Consider the following 22211-nt stretch of genomic DNA (forward strand, 5'->3'; position numbering starts at 1 on the left):
TTAAATGCTATGGTGATCGAAATCATTATAAATCAACTCTGTTAAACAAAGGTTAATATTTCAATCGATCCATGTAATGCTATTATAACCATATCGTAATGTATTTACGTTAAGAAGATTTAATAATAATTAAGTCGAAAGTCTTAATTTCGGAAAATTAATGCCTTGCAGAAAATTATGCTCTATCTTTATTACAGCTTTGTAAAAAAATGTTCTTAAAATTGGAGCGTCATTAACTAATTGGTTAAAAAAAACTCAAAAGCAATTTTTTTGCTTATTTATTGGTCTTTTTTCTTTCAGAAGTTAACAATTATCTCCTACAGAGTTTTTTTTTCTTTTTACCAATTTAAGTAATCACTAAAACCATTAACTTATTGGAAATTCAACTTTAAATTCGAGTTTAATGTGCTAAGAAACATTTTCAATACATGTGGAACTATTAACTTTATTTGAAAAAACATTAGTTTGTCTGAAGAATCAATAAAAGCAGTAAATACGACATTAAAAGGTTTTCAATTAAATAAAATAACTTATATATTTAGGATAGTTCACACCATATGAGAAATGTAACAAAACTGTATGTTTTTCTGTTCTTTAAAATTATAGTGGGCGTGGAGGATATACGCATTATCCGAAGTTACATTCATTGATTACGATACAAATAATCGATGAAACATTTCTTTCATCGTATAATTCTTTTTTCGTTGACTGAGTTTTAGTCAGTCTATTATGTGTAGGTGGTAGCTAAAAAAGATCTATATATTTAATTTTAATGCCGTTGGTAGAGATCCATTTCTCTTTTCGCTCGGCTGCCTTTTTAATCAACCGTCACGGAAAAAAAAAGTAATAAAGAACTGTTCTCTGAAAAAGATATGAGATGTCTGTTAATATTTTATTTTTCTGGTTTAGGAAATAAGTGATGATTTCTAAAAAAAGAAAAACGTAGCGAGATATCTATGACTTTTTAGAATAGAAATGGTATTTTTGTTTTCATATTTATTTCCTATAAAAAAGTTTAAAAAAATTATCTGTTAATATTCTTCCTCTATCTACATATAATAAGAAAAAGAATGTGTATTTGTATGTCTGCATACCGGACTGCTTGTGTACCGGGGGCATTAAAATTGCGACATGATTGCGGGTGTACCATAGACATTAAAATGGCGACATGATTGCGGGTGCAGGGATGCCAACTTCATACCTGCCAAGTCTTCCGGATTTTCCGGAAGATTTTATTTTCATATTTAAAGTGGTAGTAAGTATATACTATTTTTTCTTTTATAAACTTAATTTTTAGATGATTTTGATCACCACTATTCTTACAAAAATTAAGCACATATATTAATATGCGTTACTATCATGGTTGTTAACTTAAGTTTTCTCAAATTTCATTTCAATAATTAAGTTTTCTTTAATTCCATTTTAATACCACTGGGGAAAATTATAATGGAAGGGATTAAAAATTGGCAGGTATGCAACTTTCTCCGCTTTGTAAAATAGTATTTTCTAGTGGTAGCGAAATTTAAGCTACTTTTAGTTTAATATTTTTCATTTTAAATAATTTTTTCACCACTAAATATCAAAAATTATAAGTATCATATGAAATGCAACGTTGCAGCGTCATTCTACTGGATACTCTATTAAAAAGTGGTCGTAACTATCCTTCTCTGACGAATTTTACGATATATTTTGCTACCAGTTTATTAAAACTATTCCAGAAAGCGGAGCAGTTGGCATCCCTGCGGGTGTACCATAGACATTAAAATGGCGACATGATTGCGGGTGTACGATAGGCATTAAAATGCCGACATGATTGCGGGTGTACCATAGGCGTTAAAATTGCGACATTCAACATGAAGCTAAATTAGTGTGAATGAATTGGGCTTCAGCATTTGTAAACAAATTATGAAGCCCCATTTTCGATTTTTTTTTAAAAATAACGTTTTATTTATGATTTTTTTTCAGGTATATTTCAAGGGTTCGGGGCATCACCTTCTTCAACAAGCCTCCACACGGTTTTTAATAAGTAGTCTGCTCAGACTATTTAAAAAGTGAACCAAATGTGCGCATGAAAGCAGATTCTTTATTAAAAGTGGCTGAGAAAAAGTTATCATATATATTTGAGAATTGAATCTTGTAGTGGTAGACAAGTAAATAAGACAAACTAATCATATATTTGCTACCACTTTCTTATTTTTACTAGATTTTCCATTAAAGAGCTCTTTCGTGGAGGCTTTCAGTTGCAGGAGGCGTTGTTTGGGGTCAAATCTCTACGGCCAAATTTTCGCTGGACAAAGCCTTGCAGGCAAAATTTCGCGGATCCATAATCCTTAACTTCGTGGGTACAAAACTTCGCTGATCTGAAACTTCACCAAAGAAGAACTTAGGTTTTTAAAATTTATAAAAAAAATAAATAATTATGGGAACTGAATTAAACTAAAAAAAAAAATACTACACAGCATAAATGTAAATTGTGGATAAAAAATATTATACGAAATTTAATTGCTCGTTGAAATCAAACTCAAAATCCATGTTGCATTAACGGAACATTGGCAGGTAAATGTTTAAATTAATATTACAAATACCGAAAAAATTGTTTAGTTTGATATTTTTATTTCAGTTAAATTTGTTAAGAATTTGAAGCTTTAAAACATTAAATTTTCTTAACTTACATTAAGCTTTTTTTATTCCAGTTTTTAAATTAAAATGATAAAATAGAAAAAATGTATTTAATTTAATTATTTTACTTTCATTAAAATTAAGTTGATTATGATTTTGAATTTATTAAAATTATATAGTACATAAAATGTTTTTTATTAAAATTAATGCGAGAACTTTGTGGTGTTTTGATGAGTTGGTGGAATGCAAATGAAGTAAAGGTGTATTTATATGGATCATTGAATTCGACTGTGTAGTTATATGCAGTAAGGTTATAAGAGCATAATGTAAAAAGATGATGCATAACTTGAGCTAAGTACCACAATTTATCTTTTATTTGGATCAGAAGTATTATATTATATCTCTAAAAAAAATCTTGGTAATCATGGATCTTTTGCTCTGCCAAAATGTATTTACGCTCAAAATAATCGAAAGTGAAATAATTTTTTACTGGTTTTTACTCTTTATATATATATATACTAGGAGGCTCCGCCCCCTGCTCGCTAACACTCGTCAACCCCCGAGAATTGCTACGCAATCCTATGTGGTTCACGCCGTGAACCATGGCTCGCTGCGCTCGCTCTCCAATTAACACAATGTTCTAGAAAAAAGACATAGTATATTATCATCAAAGACATAGTATTTTATCATCAAAGACATAGTATTTTATCATCAAAGACATAGTATTGTACTTATGTAGAAGAATTCTATCAATGTTCTTATTGGCTTTTAAAAAAGTATATTAGCTATTTAGATTGTACATGGTGAAAAAATCAAAACATTAGCTAAATGAAAAACATATTAGCGAAATAAATTATCAAATATTGCAGTTTATCACCTAAATTCAACTATATGTGTATAATAAATCAGTTAATGCTAGAAATTCTGAAAGTTTTAGAAAAAAATTTTATTATTTAAAAATATAAACTTTAAACCCTAACTTTTCCTTGTGAGATAATAACCCTCAAAAAGTCTTTCATTTTCAAGAACACAAAAATTTGTTTTATCGCCAAATGAAATATTTTTTGGTGATCAGCATTATTGAAATCAATTTCTATATTAATTAACATTTGTGATAAAATACATAACATTTTAGAACAAAATAAAGATGCTTTACATACAATAAATTAAAATGCATGGCTGTTAGCATTACCCTAGAAATACCACGTGGAGGTCGCCCTGCTGCATTTCTAATCGGGGAGTTTTGATTTTGGCAGTTCCCCTTGCCTACTGCCAATTGAAGTTTCAATTAAATTTTTTCCAAAAAACATTTTTTTTTCTGCAAAGCTCTAAGAAATTAACACTAAGCATTTAGAATTTCTTTGAAAACACAACAATAGATTTGGCATCTTGGAACAATTACTGAAAGGCTGTCAAATGACTTAACTCTTGACAGGCCAACATAAAGTTGTCCATGACTAAAAACTTGTTTAGTCAATACTAAACTGATTTTCTCAAAAGTCTGACCATGTGACTTATTTATAGTCATGGAGAAGGCCAGCCTAATAGGAAATTGTTTTCTCTTAAAGGAAAACGGCATGTTGTTATCAGAGGGGATTAGAGGTATTCTCGGAATGAAAAATGTACCTGCTTCATCATCATCAATCAGTTTAGCTTCAATTAAATTACGCTGCAAGTTTGTAACAATTAATCTAGTGGCATTACAGAGTCCTTTAGGTGGCATTAAATTTTATTATCATGTTTTTAGGGCATGAATCTGAATTGAACAACCTGACAATGCTCACTCTGGTTATTGTTTCCGTTTTTAAAAGCGCTATATGTTGAGCCACCTGAGCTAGATTTGGCATGTGACATTTTCAGCAGCAATCATTGGTCGATTTTCTAACGTTGCCATTCGGGGAGATGTAATGAGGCTTTTTTTTGGTGCCGTGTATGAGAAATATATATATATATATATATATATATATATATCAAAGGCAAATATCAGGTCTACCAGTGAATTTAGACTGCCGAAAAGCACGCCCGACCATATAAAGATGCAAACGGTGCCTTTATCAAACGAGCAAAAGAGAAAAGAGTTGAAGCAATAACACTTACAGAGATGCCAACTGCTCCAGACACGCCAAAATAATTAAAAAACTGTAAATAACTTCTAAGTAAATTTTGCAAATATTTGACTATTTTTACTTGCTTCTTGAAAGGTATAGCATGACATTGTAACATGAAGTGGTAAATTATATATGCCTACGAATTATTTAGAAATAGTGCTGGATAAAAATCTACTAAATTGAATTTATTAAACCAAGAATCACAATTGATAAACTACCACTTTAAAATATATATTTTCTGTCCGGCAAAAGTTGGCATCTCTGCACTTATATGCATAAATATGGTGTATGGCCATCAATTATTGCCACTGAACTATGTTCTCAACACGTTGTTCACACGTTGAATGCCACGCTAATTTTACATGACTTGACCGTCTAGCAACAACGGTAAATAACTTCAAACTAAATTTGCAAATGAAAAAAAGTGGTGAATTGTATAAACCTACGAGTTGTTTAGAAATAATGGTGGATAAAAATCTACTAAATTGAATTTATTAAACCAAGAATCAAACTACCACTTGAAAATATTCATTCGCTGTCCGGTGCAAGGTGGCATCTCTGTGTTTATAAATAAAACTATTTTTGTGTGTTCTATATTGCAGTAATTTCTTCAAATCATTTTAGTAACGATAATAATATTTCTGCAATTATGTGTCTAATAATCTTATCTTCGCCGGTCACCGGTGATCCCCGTGGTGCGACGGACAAACTCAGTGCCGGTCACCGGTGACCCCCATGGCATTCAACGTGTTAATAGTATCCGCTATCCTTAAAGGTGTTTCATTAGCGAAGCCTCCAAACATGGACAACACAATCAGCGATCGTCATCGTAGCATAGGGGAAAGAAAATCTTTTTTCACATCAGTTGGGGTCATTCCTCTGAGATATCGAAGGAGTTATTTTCAATCGATTTTTTTTTTGTATGATTGTTTCTAAAAGTAATTTATTTAAATATGGACTGTCGGTTAGTTGAAAAGCTTGATTCTTTGTTTAAATCAAGATTAATTCTGTGGTAATTTTTTTCGATAAAAATGTATTTGTTTCTGCAGAATTCTAAATTATAGCTTTCATTCTATATTTTAAATTAAGGAAATGTGATGTTCTTTCTTTTTATGAGTACAGTTAATAAACATTCGAAGAAATGGAGTTTTTGAATACATGAGAATTTGAGGCAAAAAGGATGAAATAGGCATAAAACTAAAGCTTTTAATGGATTTCTTGATCGATGCTTGTTTTTTTTTATAGATAAGACTAAAAACTTATCGAAGTAAAACGTTCTAAGCAAAGATCATTTGCTTTTTAATCATAAGAATACGTAGTTTTTTAAAAATAAAACTACTATATAGTTTGATATTTTCACTATATGAATAAAAAGTGCATTCCAATCCTGTCAATAAAAATCAAATTCCCTTCAAAAAATGTCTGTCTTTATTTTTTAAGAATATTTTAAAATATGATTTTTATTAGCGCTTATAGATTATATATCTTTGAGTACATAACTCATATATATTCATTTACGAGAAAAAAGCACCGGGGATCAGCATTAATTCATCTGAATATTTTTCAAAACGCAAGATATGATTTTGTTCGAAATAATTATAATATTTTCAAAACATTATGAAAAATAAGTAGATGTAACATACCCTCCAATTTTTGAGATTCTCGAGGAATAATTTTTCCAGCATTGAGACTCAATTTTGAAACAAAACGAATTCCTACAAAACTTTTATTAGAAATTATAATGGAAAATTTTTTATCTTACGTTTTTTATTTCTGATTAAATAATTTATGAGCTGCGGTGGATAAAAATACGGGCAAATTTTCAGAATTTTCGGTAATTTTCCCAATATTTTAAATGCCTCACCACGTAAGTGGTGGAACAAAGTGACGTTGCATATGAGCTTTTAAATCATTCATATGTAGTGTTGGGGAAAATAAGTAAGTAAAGAATAATATTTTAAAACACAAATATAGCTACCACTAGAATAGATTTATTAAAAATAGAAATCCAGCAATGAAAAAGGACATTAAAATTGAAGCTTTTCTATTTAAAGAATTTTGATACTGTTATGGCATCACCTCCTACATCAAGAAACCTCCACACGGTCTTTTAGAAGTAGTCCGCGCAAACTGTTTAAAAAGTGAACCAGTTGTGCGCATGAACCCAAAACTTTTTAGAAAAGTAATTGAGAGAAATTTATCTTATATATTTGAGAATTGAATCTGCAGTGGTTGACTAGTGAATAAGGCAAACCAATAATATTCATAAATAAAATAAATATTTACTACCACTTTCTTATGTTAACTATACTCTGTATTAAATGACTCGTTCTGTAAGTGGATATCCTTTACAGTGGTCAGATCGGACTACCTATAAAAAATCGTGTGGAGGCTTTCAGTTATAGGAGGCGTTCACGCCGGGTGTTGGGCCTGAAAGCGGGACGGAAAAGAGAAAGTACTGGTAGAAGAACTATTTCAATATTAGATAATATTCGGGAGGAGTTAATCTATTCTCAACAATAACAATTCAATGTAAGGAAATTTATCACGGCGAAGAAGCAATTCAATATAAAAATTGCATCCGTTAAAAACAATTGGTAGTTATGGATTTTTATTATTTCCGGAAAAAAACTAAAAAATGAAATTCATTTGTTACCAGTTTTTACTCCGGTGCGCGCCCGATGAGAAAGTCTCCACACGATTTTTTGTAGATAGTCCGATCAGACTATCATGATGTTAAACCAATTATTGAAAGAACCATTTAATATGAAATCTATTAAAAAATAGAAAGTGGTAGCAAATATATCTCCAAAAATTTGTTTAATTTATGAATATAATTGGTTTGCTTTATTTACTTGCTAACCACTACAGATTCAATTCTCAAACATATATAATAAATTTCTCTAAAGTACTTTTAAAATAGAATTTGGGTTCATGCGCACAAATGGTTCGCTTTTTAAATAATCTGCGCCGACTGCCTATAAGAAACCGCGTGGAGGCTTCCTGATGTAGGAGTTATCTACTTGCTATATTCGAATCCATGCCAACTAATGTTAGCTTCGTTTCAATCAAATTTACGAAAAAATTGGATAGCGAATATTAGCTTTTAATTTAAACTATTATATATAATTTTAATTTTAAAAGATAAAGTGGTAATGCAATATTTTTATTACTTATTTTGTTTATTATTTTTAAAAATAATTGCGAAATCAGCTTGAGTAGAGTACTTGAAAACTTATATGACATATTTTTGTGTTTATTTTTAATTATAAGCAGTATTTTTTTTTCGTTTACTAGAAAATTAATGTTATATTATATTCTAAGATGGATTGTAATAATTTTTACTAGCTTTTAGGTTCCAAATAAATTTCTATTAAAAAAAAAGAAAGATTTATTAAATACCTCATTTTCCTAAAACCACTAAAAAGTTTATAATTCAGTTAACACTCGGGAGCAGGAAGTGGTATGGGAAAACCATTTATGTGAACAAAATGGCTGAACAATTGCGTAAAAGTGACTATTGACAAAATAGAATAAACTAATAAAATAAAGTAAACCCTTTAATAAATTTTTTTATCTAGTAATCAATTTTTTCACATTCTAGAACTTAATCTTAATGGTTCTAGGACTTAACCTTAGATTTGCAATTAACTAGTACAAATAATATTTCTTATTACGAAATCAGACACACAAACGTACATTCTCTGGAAAAAAAACTTACGTTTTGTTTGACAAATTTCGCTACTTGAGTAGTGGTGACTCAGGGGATAGAGCGTTCGCCTTCCGATGAAGTTAACCGTGTTCGAATCCCAGCAATGACTGGTCAATACGAATTCCGCACCCGGCTCATACCGACCACAGTGCTAACGAAAAATATCTTAAGTGGTAGATGGATCATGGGTTTGAGTCCCCTTGCCGTCAGGCTAACCGTGGAGGTTTTTCGTAGTTTTCCTCTTCCTATAACGCAAATGCGGGTAAATTAAATCAAAATGTCCTCCACGGAGCCAAATTTCACTAAATACTTGATCCCTTGTCTTCTGAGTTGGATTCAAATTTAGAAGGCTACGGACTTGAAAATGCGTAATTGTAAACTTAAAATTTAGTCGGCTGTTCAACAACGGTGATAAAATAAAATAAAATTTGGATTATTGACACACATATTATATGGGGGTCGTCGTACTCAGATCGCTCTAAAAGTTTTAATTAATTTTAATCTCTTAATTTTAATTTCACTTTTTGCCTATCATAAAACCAGAAAATTTGTTTACTCGAAGATAATTCTGTGTGAAAATATTCTTATATAACGATTTTTTTTAAATATAAGATTATTAATTTTTTAATGGTTGGGAAAATTTTGAAAGAAGTATTCTACTCGGATTTCATCCACGTAACTTTAAATGATGAAATTCAAGTTTTAAAAAGAACCGAATTTGTTTAAATTGTGTTCTCTGATATTTAAAATAAAATGGATTAAATTGGTGTAATACTTTTTGTGCCTTATAATTGAACATTTTTCGATCCGTCAGTAAATAAAAGCAATAAAAATTATAAATAATTATAAAAAGTAATTAAAGAAGGTGAATTTTTGTGTCTGATTTTATAACTTTAAATATCGTCTGCAAAAGTTAATTTAATTATTGTATTTTGAGTATTTTATTAAAGGTTTTCAAAACGATATCAAATTGAACTGAACAATTATGACATATTATTTTTCTTGTTGTTTTTATAACAATTAATCCTTGAAATTTTATAAACATTTCTATTTATAAAATTTCAAATATTAATTGTTAAAGAAGGATTGGGTATAATATAAAAAAAACACAACTACTTCCACTTAGTAGGAATAACATTTACCATGACGCAATGCTAAATTCTATGCCACTATCCACATAAATCAATTATTAATCAAAAATCGAATATCAATTACTTTTCTTTATAATGCAATGAAATCTGGCGAGCAGCTATTTAAACGATCAAACACTTCGTTTGTTTATTTGTGGCTTGAAGTTAGACTCGCAGAAAATGCCGTTCATGGGTTAAATTTAGTAGGAATAACACAACCTGTGACGTAGGCTATAGTATACCCCATTATGACATATTACTTTTATTGTTGTTTTTATAACAAGTTATATTTGAAAATTTATAAACTATATTAATTGTATAAGAAGGTGCGTTTTAGTGTCGGTTTTCATAACTTCAAATATCGCCTGTAAAAATTAATTTAATTATTGTATTTTAAGTATTTTATTGAAGGGTTAGAAAACGATCTCAAATTGGAACTGAACAATTATGACATATTATTTTTATTGTTGTTTTTATAACAAGTTATATTTGAAAATTTATAAACAGTTCTACTTCAGATAACATGGATGTTAGAAGATTATATAATTTATTATATTACTTGTACTCGGAACAGAGGTTCCTTTAGGACTTCTTAATATTCTTTTTTCAAATGTACTAAGATATTTCTGCATCCAAGTTCTTACTTTTTTTATCTCTTGGATACGATAAGATCTCAACGAAAGAGAATTCTTAGTTTGTTGTTAACTGCATTTCGGTTACGTCACTTAAACAAGCTTGAGGCTATAAAAAATCATAGTTTTAATCAATTTTTATGGTACAAGTTATTGGTTTCGATTAATATAATTTTTTCTTTACTTTTTATTTTATTTCTGTAGTAGGAAAAACAAAAAGAAGGCGGAAATGTGTGATGTTTTACTAATCTTACTGAAAAAAAGGAATAAAAAACTGTTTAAATAAAAATAGAATGATAAAATATATTTAAGAGTTCTTCCTTTCTATTTAAATGATGACGACTGTGTCATTTCTTGAGTTCCTAAAAATAAATTTTGAAGACATTTTAAGTTTTTTTTTCTTCTATAAAACAAGTAAGCAATTATTAGGCAACTATAAAACTTAGCCAATCAATAGCAAGTAGCCAATTATTGCGTTAAAATATTTTTAGAGTTCAAAATGATTTATAAAAAGAAATTCAATAAGTTAAATGCTCGAAATTAATTTGTTTTTATAAGACTTTTAATTGGTGGGAAAGCTGGTAGGATTTTTCAAAATGTTATCGATTCGGAAGAAATTATCATAAATTTGAATTTATGCGCTTATAAATAGCCGGATTTATAAATTCTGTGTTTATAGCTACAATATAACTATATAGCCATAACTTTGCTTATAGGTTTTCCACTGTACTCACTAAGAGAGTATTAAGTTTCAACCTGAATTTGAGTCCTTAAATTAAAATAAAATTTGGCTATAGTACATTAAAAGTTTTATTGACGTACAAAAAAGCCCTTTAATAAACTTAAGCGACAACTTAAAGTTCGATAACATTAATATTTATTGTACGCATAGAAAATTGCTGTAGTTGTACGAACTATACATAAATTTGTGCTTCATAAAAAATTCATTTCATGTTGCAAGAGAAAATTTTTTTACTTAAATTGCTTCTTTAAAATGTGCAAAAAAATTAAAACTAATCCAATTTTTTTTTTTCAAAAATGTATTTTATTGATTCAACATTTTTCGAATATATATATATATATATATATATATATATATATATATATATATATATATATATATATATATATATATATATATATATATATAGTAAAATTCGTAAAATCCTTTACATTTTAAATTTAATGATCGAAAAATGTTAGCAGCACATTTAAAATTTAAAAATGTTATTTTAAAGTTACACTGTCCCATTTTAATGTGTGGAAAATTAAAACATTTTAATTGTATTTTATGTTTTTAATTATGTTAAAAAAAAGTCATTTTTTTAAACGGCAATTTCAATAGCAACTCATGAATAATATATACAAACAACGTATGAATAATACGTAACAACTTCATTTTTATTTAAGAAAAAAATATTATTCAATGACAAAAAATACGGAAATAGACACAGTTACTACTTTTATTGATTATGTATAAAGAACTTCCAACTAATCTGAGATTTTTTCCTTGCAGGTTTAGTGATTTCTTTGCGTTTCTTATGAAAGAAAACTACTGGATGTGAAAGTAGAACTATCCTGTTTCAGTTTACCGAAACACTTTAAGCTTAACCAACAAAGAAGATTATTGAAAGAAGATTTAAGAAATAGGACACGCTTTCTTAGAAAAAAAGATTCTTTTAAAGAAGGAAAGGAATTTTTTAATATAAACTTCAAAAAATGCTTTTTTTTAATGAAAATATTTTTTCTTAAAATTGAAAGTGACGAAAAAAAACTAAGTTGTTGAAAGACGGTCGCTGTTCAAAGCACACATTTGTATGGATTAAAAGTGTGAAGGTTTATTTCTTTTTGATGTGTTTCAGGCAAAAAAAACAATATAGTTATCTCAACTAGATAAAAAATAACTTTTCAGTTAATGTTTTTGTAATCCAAAGGAAAAGCTTGAAGTATAAATTTCGATAATTTATAATCTCTACTTCTGAAAGCAACATATTCTGAAATTTGCCAAGGGAAGAAAAATTTCGAAATAAAATTTTGAAAAGAAGTATTTAAAATATTGTCAGTCTGAAAAAAAACTTCGTGAGAAATAAATGGTTTGTACTATTGGCAAAGAAAAAAGCTTGCATCGCGACAGTAAATAGTCAATTTTATTTTAAACTCTCCCAGGAAAATTCTCTTATTTAGAAAACTAATTAACATTATAAAATAAAGGGAAAGTTTATAAAATATTCAAAAGTTATCAAAGTAGAAAATGAAAGCTTTACACGGATCCAGTCAAGCGAACTGAACAATAACTCCATCATTTCTCAGTTGTCATGGAAACGGGCCTGCGCAAAGCATCGCACGGAGTACCGTTCTTCAGTGGGCAATCCACGTGTTGCTCGTATATAGTGTTCAAGATCACGATGCAAAATCTTTCCAACAATGATCGCTGCGGTAGGTAGGCTTTCCCCCCGCGCAAGTTCCGACGAAACATTAATTATGTTTTGACACCTTTTCACGAATATTTTTTTTATTTATTTACATATATTTTATATGTTTAAATCATTTTATACTTTTTGGATGATAATGGAATTCTGCATTTGTTAATACATTCCAAACGATTTATCAATGATGAAATTAAGGCACAGACTGATTGCTATTTTTGCATGCATTGCACTTGGACTATTTGTAATTTTTGTGTTCGAAAGTGAACTGCAGTACGCTGGAAGTGCAAACGATAATAATGAGGTGCATGGAAAGCATGATTTCATTCTGCACAGACGATTCCTTAACAGGGAAGAAACTTCTAAAGTTTCTGGAGAATTTAACAATAATCAACAAATTAATTTGATAGCACCACCTACAGCAAAGCCAATGAATGCGACTAAATCAACTACTTCCACGCCAAAGCCGACAGAAAAAGCCGAAGATATGTTTTGGGATTTATTTCCGTACACAATTTATTCGCCAAATTGGAGGGTTTATATGGAATGGCCTCCTCATTATTCGTTACCACCAGAGAATCCTACTTTAGAAGACGTTTTGAAAGTTCGAATGAGGTAAGATTTATTTCCATAGAATGTTCTAAATATCTAAAAATGTATAATAGTCGTAGTTAATATTAATCCTCTGTGGGAAAAATCCATTTTTTAAAATTTATTGTTTAGAGATCTCGTATTCTGGAGTCATTATTTAAAAATATTTCCGTTAGAATGTTGATTTCTTCTAGATGGGTCAATCTTATATGCATTCTCAGGGTGGGGACAATTAGAGTAAAAAAAGAATTGGAGTGATAGCCAAACTATTTCTATAGCAGTTTATTTGTGGCGAGGGGGTGAATTAGCCACGAATTATGTAATTAGAATATGCTAGAGTTAAAGCAAAAATAACTATGTCAAATTAGCTATGCTCATATTTAGCTTATGCTATTTATATTTCTCCTTTGTGATTATGCATGAATGAATTTATGACTCACATATTTTCATATATTTTGTAAATATTCACTGCGTTATGTTTTGAAATGAAGCCTAAATTTAATAATCTTGTAATTTTATAACTTCTTTAAATTTTTTAAAGAATCACTTTCTCTCACGCGTTTCAATACTTGTGATCTTAAAAAGCGTAATTTTTAAGAACATTTTCTAAAAAAATTGACATTATAAGTCTGATACTGTTTCTAGCAATAAGTATAAACTTTTTATTATTTCAATGAGATTTTTCATCCTGATTCTGTATGAGTGAATTTATGATTCACCCGTCTATCAATTATGGTATCAATTAGATTATTTAATGAAAATTACATATTTTCATATATTTTTGTAAATATTCACTCTGTTGTATTTTCGAATTGCTTACGTTGTAATTTCAATATGCTTATGTTGCTAACTTTAATCACCTTGCAATTCGATAACTTCCTTAAATTTTTTGAAGAATCACTTCTTCTCATACATTTCTCTACTTGTAACGTTAAAAAACGCAATTCTTAACGAATATTTTTTTTAATAAAATTGACATTATAAACCTGATACTTTTTCTAGAAATAAATATAAACTTTTTATTATTTTAATGAGATTTTTCATCCTGATTGAACTGTGTGATATTTTCAAATTGATCTATATGCTTATGTTGCTGAATTTAATCACATTGAAATTCTATAACTTCCTTAAATTTTTTAAAGGCTGACTTCCTACCACACATTTCTCTACTTGTAGCGTTAAAAAGCGCAATTTTTAAAGAATTTTTTTTTTATATAAAATTTACATTATAAGCCTGATACTTTTTTCAATAATAAATCTAAACTTTTTATTATTTTAATTAAATTTTTCATCCTGATTCTGATTTTGTATGAATAAATTTATGACTTACTTGTCCCGAAGAGGGTACGGTTTGTTATGGTCGCAAATGTTGAATGAGCGCAATAAGATCATTTAATTAGAATCAAATATTTCGTAATGTTAAAAAAACGTTATTTTTAAAATAATATGCATCTAAAAATATTTTCTGAAAAAGAATATTTTCTAAGAAAGTAACTTTATAAGCCTCATACTTTTTCTAGCTATAAATATAAACGTTTCATTATTTTAATGAGATTTTTGTTATGAATAAGATAATATGATGAAATATCAAAAATGATAAGGTTATTTTTTACAATATATTTGTTAGGTATAATTGTAGAAGGATTTCTTTAAAAAAATATAATAAAAAAAGGATTACTTTTACACTTATAAAAATAATTTTAATGAACAATTAGGATAAAAGACTCATTATATTGATTTAAATGATATTAGAAATCAGCAGAAAGAACCAAATTCAGGTTTATTAAAATTATTCAGGTTATTAGGCTATTATGACTATTATCAGGTTATTATAACTAATTCAGGTTATTAGTTTTAGGAAAAATGTACATCTGGTGTTAAGATTTTATCTCTTAAAAGCATCCGTCGAAAGGAATAGGTAGCAATGTTCCCAAATGGCACGAAGAATGTTTGAAAGCTCATAAACATACTATTAATGCACTGAGAATAAAAATGAAAATTAAAAACAGAGCTGCGTCACTTCCGGTATAGAAATGTGCAGTGACCCCCCTCTAGTATTATTAAAAAAATCGTTATGAATGATTTTGTATAACATGTAAATATGTTATTCCCTCATCATAAGTATTAAAAATAAAAATATCCCTTAATAGCTTTGTAAACTTCTTAATAATTTAAAAAACAAATTTAACCTTAATTTACGAGAGGATTTAAATGTATCTAAGTTTTGAGATGAAATTTATTGCCACTTATCTGAAACTAGAAACATCATCTGACGAAATTCATCTACGTGATTCTTGTAAACACATATCCACCTACGTTTCAAAATCTAAATTGTTCACTAGTTCCGGCTGCTCAAAATTCCTTTCTTGTTTCTGTGTTTATTTATTTATAAAATTATTTTATGAAATTACCTGGGGAAAGTATTCATAGCAATTTATTTTGTGTAATAAGATAATGTTAAAATTTTAATTTATAAATGAATTTAACTAAATTGATGTAAGAGGTTTATTTTTTGTTCGTTCTTTATCCAAAATTATATTTAAAACGATCTCTACATTGATCATATTTAACAGAAATAATACACACAGATTGCACTGAATAGATTACAGTAATTAAATAACACGTAAATAAATGAATATAAAAATCTATATTTATTTAACCAAAATGATATAAATTTTATTATAGGTATTCAATTTTTATTGTACACAATTTACAATTTACAGAATCCTTGGGAATTGAAATAAATAAACGGAATAAACTAAATTTATTCTTTACTTTTATAACCGTCGTTGAACAGCCGGCCTAATTTTGAGTCTACGACTACCCAATGCCTTCGTGAGGGGCTTTTTTTGATGGAACTAATCCACATTTTCGTTACATGGAGAGGAAAACCAGAAAAACTTCCCACAATTAGCCCGACGGCAAGGCCACTTTAACCCAAGATCGGACTACCGCTGAGGTTATTTTACGTCAGCACTGTGGTCGGTGTCAGCCGGTTGCGAAATTCCTACCTACAAGCTATCGCTGGGATTCGACCCCGGTTACCTCATTGGAGGGTGAGCATTCTGTCCCCTGTGCTCACACGGTTTGAATGGTCTAATCAAAATTTAACGAAATTTACTATATATATATTTTTTCTGAAGATGTTAACAAATTTGACTATATTTTATTTATTTATTTTAAATTTTAACAGTGCTGACTATGCATTCGTATGTTTGAGAAAAAAAAATATCGTTAAAACTAAAAAAAAATTATTTCAATATTTGAGAACAATTTCAATAATATTAAGAAAAAAATTAAATTACTTACTCTAGAAGGTTTTCGTTATCTTTGTAATATTATTGTATTATAATTTAATTTTACTAAAATAATATATTAAGGAGAGTTCGCTTGATTAAAAAAAAGATAAACTATTAACTACACTTAAAAATAAGATTGGTTAATGCATTTTGTATGTTTATTTTTTAATCCTAATAAAACCTTTAATTTGTTAGTGCCTGGCTTCTTTATTGGAAGACAATTTTTTTTAATGATAAAAATAACTTCAATAAGTCAAAATAATCAATAAGCCAAAGCTTCTCATCATAATTCCTCAATGAACAATGTGCACAGAAAAATTTCTTTCTGGTAAACTTTCCTCATCAAAACAAAGTGACTAGAATTTGCAAAGAACTAATTTTTTTAAAAAACCAATTTGTACCTAGCGCTAGCTTCCTTTTAAAAGAACGATTCCTTTTATGAAATTAATAAATTAAAGTAAAAATAAATAAATGATCGATCAAGTTTTTTAGCATTATGATACTGGAAACAAGATAGTTCAGTTCGCTATATTTCATTAATAATACATTGTCTTTGTTGGGTCTAAAGTTAAATCATGGTGCATATTTAAAGCTAAAATGGTAAAATACAGTCATACCGATAACAGTCACACCGACTGTTATTTCCTATAAATATATTTTGTAAGCGAATGAAGTTTTAATCTGCTAATATCTTAACGATATGGTTTCTTGGGATTATTTTTTTATATTTAATATTAAAGTACACAAACTAATATTGATAAATATTATAGAAAAGAGAAAATATATACTGTTTACTATAAAGAACTATTGAGATGAAGAACTATAGATTGTTTTAAGCGCTCAAAAACAGACGCCCATTTTGAAGACTTGCCAGACGTGAATGAGAATCGTGGGTTTAAATTTAATTTCGACCTTGTCAAAATTATTTTCACCCCAGTCACTTCAGCTTATCTTGATACCCTGGAATCTTGTTTTATTCATATAAATGCTGATTCCCTTGTTGACAACATTAGTTCCTCCCCATCTCACCGTAGCTCGTGGAAATGCATTTTACCCTTATTTGCTCCTCTCGGCTGCTGTGGTTTTTCTATTTCTTTTCCACCAATATTCTTCTATATTTCGTAGGCAGATTTACGTTTTATTTTTCAAATCCCTTTTGTTTCTATTCATTTGCGTTTGTCAAGTCTTGAAAATGGGTGCATATTTTTGAGAGCTTGAAATAATTGTCATTTCATATTTGTATATTTTTGAAGCGAATGAGATTTTTAATCTGTTAATATTAAATATACTTTCAAAAAGTTTATTCCAATTATCCGTTTTGTTCTCATTATCTCTAAAAACTTTAAACAGTGAAAAATTTAGAGAAAAATCAATACACACTAAGTATCTCCGATGTCAAAACTTTTAAGACTGTTATCCCACTTTACTAGTTAGAAATAGTGACTATAAAAATGTCAGCCTTTTCTAATTGAAATCAAGAACGTAGTTCATTGACGAAAACTAAAATTGTGTAAAACCTAATATTTTATTAATATCAATTTAGAAATGATAGCGAATTTTAAATCTAGTATTAGAAATTATTTCAATCCTAGTTTTTTCTATGCAATCAAGAACATAGTTCAATGACCATAATTGTAATTGCTTTTTGTGTGGGTAAAATACGTTTTCAATTAAGTATAAAAAGTAAATTTAGTATTTTCGAAGTAAATTATTGTACGAAAGAAATTAAGAACATAGTTCAATGAAAATAATTGTTATTGTTTTCTTATGCTATCAAAATTAATTTCTATTTAAGCATTAAAAGTAAATTTTATGTTTTCTAAATGAAGTTAAGAACATAGATCATTGACAATAATTATAATTGTTTTTATATGAGGTTAAAATCAGTTTCTGATTAAGTATTTAAACAGGGTTGCAACGGGTGACTAAAAATACAAATACTGGTGACTAAGAAAATTCTAAATTTTATTAAGTGAGATTAAAATTAACTACTTTTTCGAGATTTTTTAACTTACCATTGAAATGCAATGCAAATAATGCTTTTACTTTGGATATGAATAATTTGAAATGTAAGTTAGTTATAGTGATAGTTACGACAGAATAATTTAAAAGATAATAAAGAAACAAAAATAAATTGTGTTTCTAGCACTTTTTTAATTAATACTCGCCTGTGGTATCCCTGATTTAAATGAAATTAATAACACACGTCATAGACGATAATTATAATCGTTATTATATGAAGTGAGAATCCGTTTTTAATTTAGTATGGAAACTAAATTAGGTATTTTCTAAATGAAATTGAAAAGAGACTTTGATATTATTTATAATTATATATATACATATTTTTTACATGGTTTCTCCAAAGAATATAACTGAGTCGATTTAAAAACGCAAATTAATCTGATCAGTTAAAAATATCAAAAAAGTTATTTAATATGTTCTACCTGGATCTATAAATAAGCGCCCAGGATGATTTCCAAACATCCAAAACCTCATAATACGCCTTTACTGGATTGATCTTCAGTCTCGTTGAAAGCCTCCACACGGTATTTTATAGGTAGTCCGATCAGACAACTATGAAAGTAAACTAGTTCACGAAAGAGCCATTTAATAGAAAATCTAGTGAAAATAAGAAAGTGCTAGCAAATATACGTATAAATTTTTTTAAAAATTTATGAATATTAGTTTGTTTTATTTACTTGTCTACCACCAATTCTCAAATATCTATATATAACTTTCTCTCAATTACTTTTAAAATAGAATTTGGTTTCATGCGCACCAGTGGTCCACTTTTTAAATAGTCTGCGCAGATTACTTATAAAAACCCGTGTGGAGGCTTGGTCAATTGCACCAAAAATGATATTTTTAGAAGGAGTTTTTAAGTGTCGAAATCAGGAAGGAAATTGGGAGAGCCATGACAGGATTTAGCTTGGGTTCTTCGAATTGGTTTGAAATCAAGTTAGAGATTACAATGAAGACAATGTTACTAGACCCAGGGGATAGAGCGTTCGTCTTCCAATGAGGTGAACCGGGTTCGAATCCCAGCAATAGCTGGTCGATACGAAACCCGCATCCGGCTTGCACCGACCACAGTGCTGACGAAAAATATCCTCAGTGGTAGATTGATCCATGGGTTAGAGTCCCTTAGCCGCCAGACTGACCGTGAGAGATTTTCCTTTCAATGTAACGCAAATGCGGGTTAGTTCCATCAAAAAGTCCTCCACGAAAGCAAATTTCTCCCAATACTTGATCCAGGAGTTTACTTGTATTCAGTATTGGGTTCAAAATTAATATAAGGCTAGGGAGTCGAACTTAGTAGTCGTAAACCCAGAATTGGGTCGACTGTTCAACTACGGTTGAAATAAAATAAAAGTGAAATAAAATCGTATGCAGTGACGGGTAAGAACTTTTTAGAATTTTTATAATTGTTTTCGGAAAGTTTTTTTTAATGTTTATTGAATATTGATTAAATGAAAACTCAAATAATAATCTTAGTTTAAGAATTCAAACACATCGTTACACTTCCATCTGTGTTGGGTGTTGATTGGCAACAACGAGCTATCGCAATTTAATTGTTTATTCCGCATGGAAAATACGAATATAAAAATGGTTAATCATCGTCACTAAAAATAGTCAAAAGTTAAAAAAATACATAATTAAAAAAAGATATTTAAACAGCTAATTGAAAATTAACTTTTTAAAAAGTGTTATTATCTATACGGCTTTTTATAGATAATGAAAGTTTTAAATGTCTTAACCTTTAATTAGCATGCATATTAGCCCAATAGCTACGAATATTTCAATTTTCATTTTTCATTAGAATAAAAACGCTCTGAGTTAATTATTTTATTCCTTCGATTTATTAAGTTTTATAATAATTGTTTGCGTCAACTTTAATGAATAATAAATATAAATTTCTCCACACAATTTTTTTTAACTGAAGGCTATAATTATTAATAAAAAATATCAACTTTCCTTAATTAAAAGTATGTCTCACTTTTTTTAAAAAGCAAATTTTCATAAACTTCCTTCAAATTATAATGTTAAGTTAAATCTAAAGAATTCATTTAAAAAGGTAGGAATGCAATTCTTTTATTTTAACCAGGAAGAATTTACAGAATTTTTTCAAAAGCTTATTAATTAATGTTGACAATTTCGTACAAGTAAAAACCTTCTCATTTGAAAAAAGGAAGAAAAAAAATTCTGAAGCATGATACTTATTCAGCTTTAAATGGAAGACTGTTTTGAAATTTTTAAAATGTCATTAAAATTTATGTATTAAGTATATTATTTTAATTTTCATACTTTTGTTATTCAATTAATTTGTACCCACGAACTTTAAATATGAATTTGACTTATCAACCACGTAGTTCTGCTTTTTACTAGTGTATATTTTAAGTAATGTCTGACTGGTCTGAAATGCTATTTTATTTTATTAAATATTATTATAATGTTAATGTAGTTTTATTAATTATTAACCGGTTAACGCCCAGCGTCATATATTTAGGACAGTTCCTTTTTTCAAAGACATTCATTGTGGTGGGAAACTTTTTTCAGTATTTTCATTTATATGGGGGAATTAAAAGATTCTCAGATACCACAATGATTTAGTTATTTTTGACTAGATCTAGAATTATAAGGAGCAAGTACTTTTTGATCTATCAAAGACTTTTTGAATGCTCTAACTATAGAAAAAACAATATAATATATATATTCGATAATATATTTTACCACTTTTTCCATAAAACCTCTTTTTGTATCATTTTAATTTATATATTCGGGACAAAACGGGTTAAAGGAGCTTCAGACTTCATCTTTTTTTGTTGATAATTATACGGACAGGGCTGTTAACTACTACGATTTTCCCAAAATGCTTCATGGAGTAGTAAGCAATTTAAAACGGAAGCTTCCAGAATTGTTGGTAATTTTACAAACTTTACAAATGCCCTACCCAGGGTTGCCAACTTTCTACTCTTTTTGTAAAAATGGTCGAATGGTAGCAAGTTAGCATATAAATCAAATGAAAATTTTCTTTTATATTAAAGAAGTACCTATTTGGTTAAAAAAATACGTAATAGCAGCTTTATTTTGTAATCAAATATAGATTTTCTTCTAATAAGCATATTTTGGTTAATAGGAATGTTCAGCTTCTTCTATACAAATGCTAAGAACGAAAGAATTGAATTACCAGTCTCTAACATTTTAAACACGTTCAATTCTATAACATGTTCCAGAATTTGCGTTTAAACGTTAAAAAACAAAATATATTTTCGGAAAACTTAAATTTATCAAGATGTAACTTAGAATTAAGTCAATATATTATCTACTTCCATATTTAACCATAAATACATAATATTACTCATACTATTTTAACACCGCTACCAATATTGTTAGCATCTAATTAGAGATGCCAATTTGTTCCGGATAGCGGATAGTATTAAGTGGTAGTCTTTCAGTGTGTGAGTTATGGTTTACTAAATTGGATTTATGAGGTTTTAACTTACCACTACCTATAAATAATTCAAAGGTATGTATAATACGCCATATTGCTCTACTCATTACTCTCATAATTAACTTATATTGCTCTACTAATTACTCTCATAATTAACGTATGCGTAAAATATTTTTCATTCCACTTCTTCCCTCATTGCTCTATTTCGATGATAGAGCATATAGTCCCGGGGCAACGCCCTC

At 28.6% G+C, this 22211-nt stretch overlaps 1 protein-coding gene across 2 annotated transcripts in view; it reads left to right on the plus strand.

Moving 5' to 3' along the window:
* The window catches only part of LOC107446378 (extracellular serine/threonine protein CG31145), a 162968-nt gene that overhangs the window by 73091 nt on the left and 67666 nt on the right, over window positions 1–22211 (plus strand). The window contains exon 3 of one of the 2 annotated variants that reach the window (XM_087163554.1): window positions 11718–13242. In XM_087163554.1, coding sequence (XP_087019680.1) covers window positions 12812–13242 — 431 coding nt within the window. In that variant the 5' untranslated portion in view covers window positions 11718–12811. Of the gene's footprint in view, window positions 1–11717; window positions 13243–22211 lie in introns of those variants that run through there. The other variant, XM_087163555.1, reaches the window with a different exon arrangement.

The sequence above is a fragment of the Parasteatoda tepidariorum genome, chromosome 5 (assembly GCF_982258835.1).
Source record: "Parasteatoda tepidariorum strain Cologne lab strain chromosome 5, Ptep-v5.0, whole genome shotgun sequence".
Lineage (NCBI taxonomy): Eukaryota > Metazoa > Arthropoda > Arachnida > Araneae > Theridiidae > Parasteatoda > Parasteatoda tepidariorum.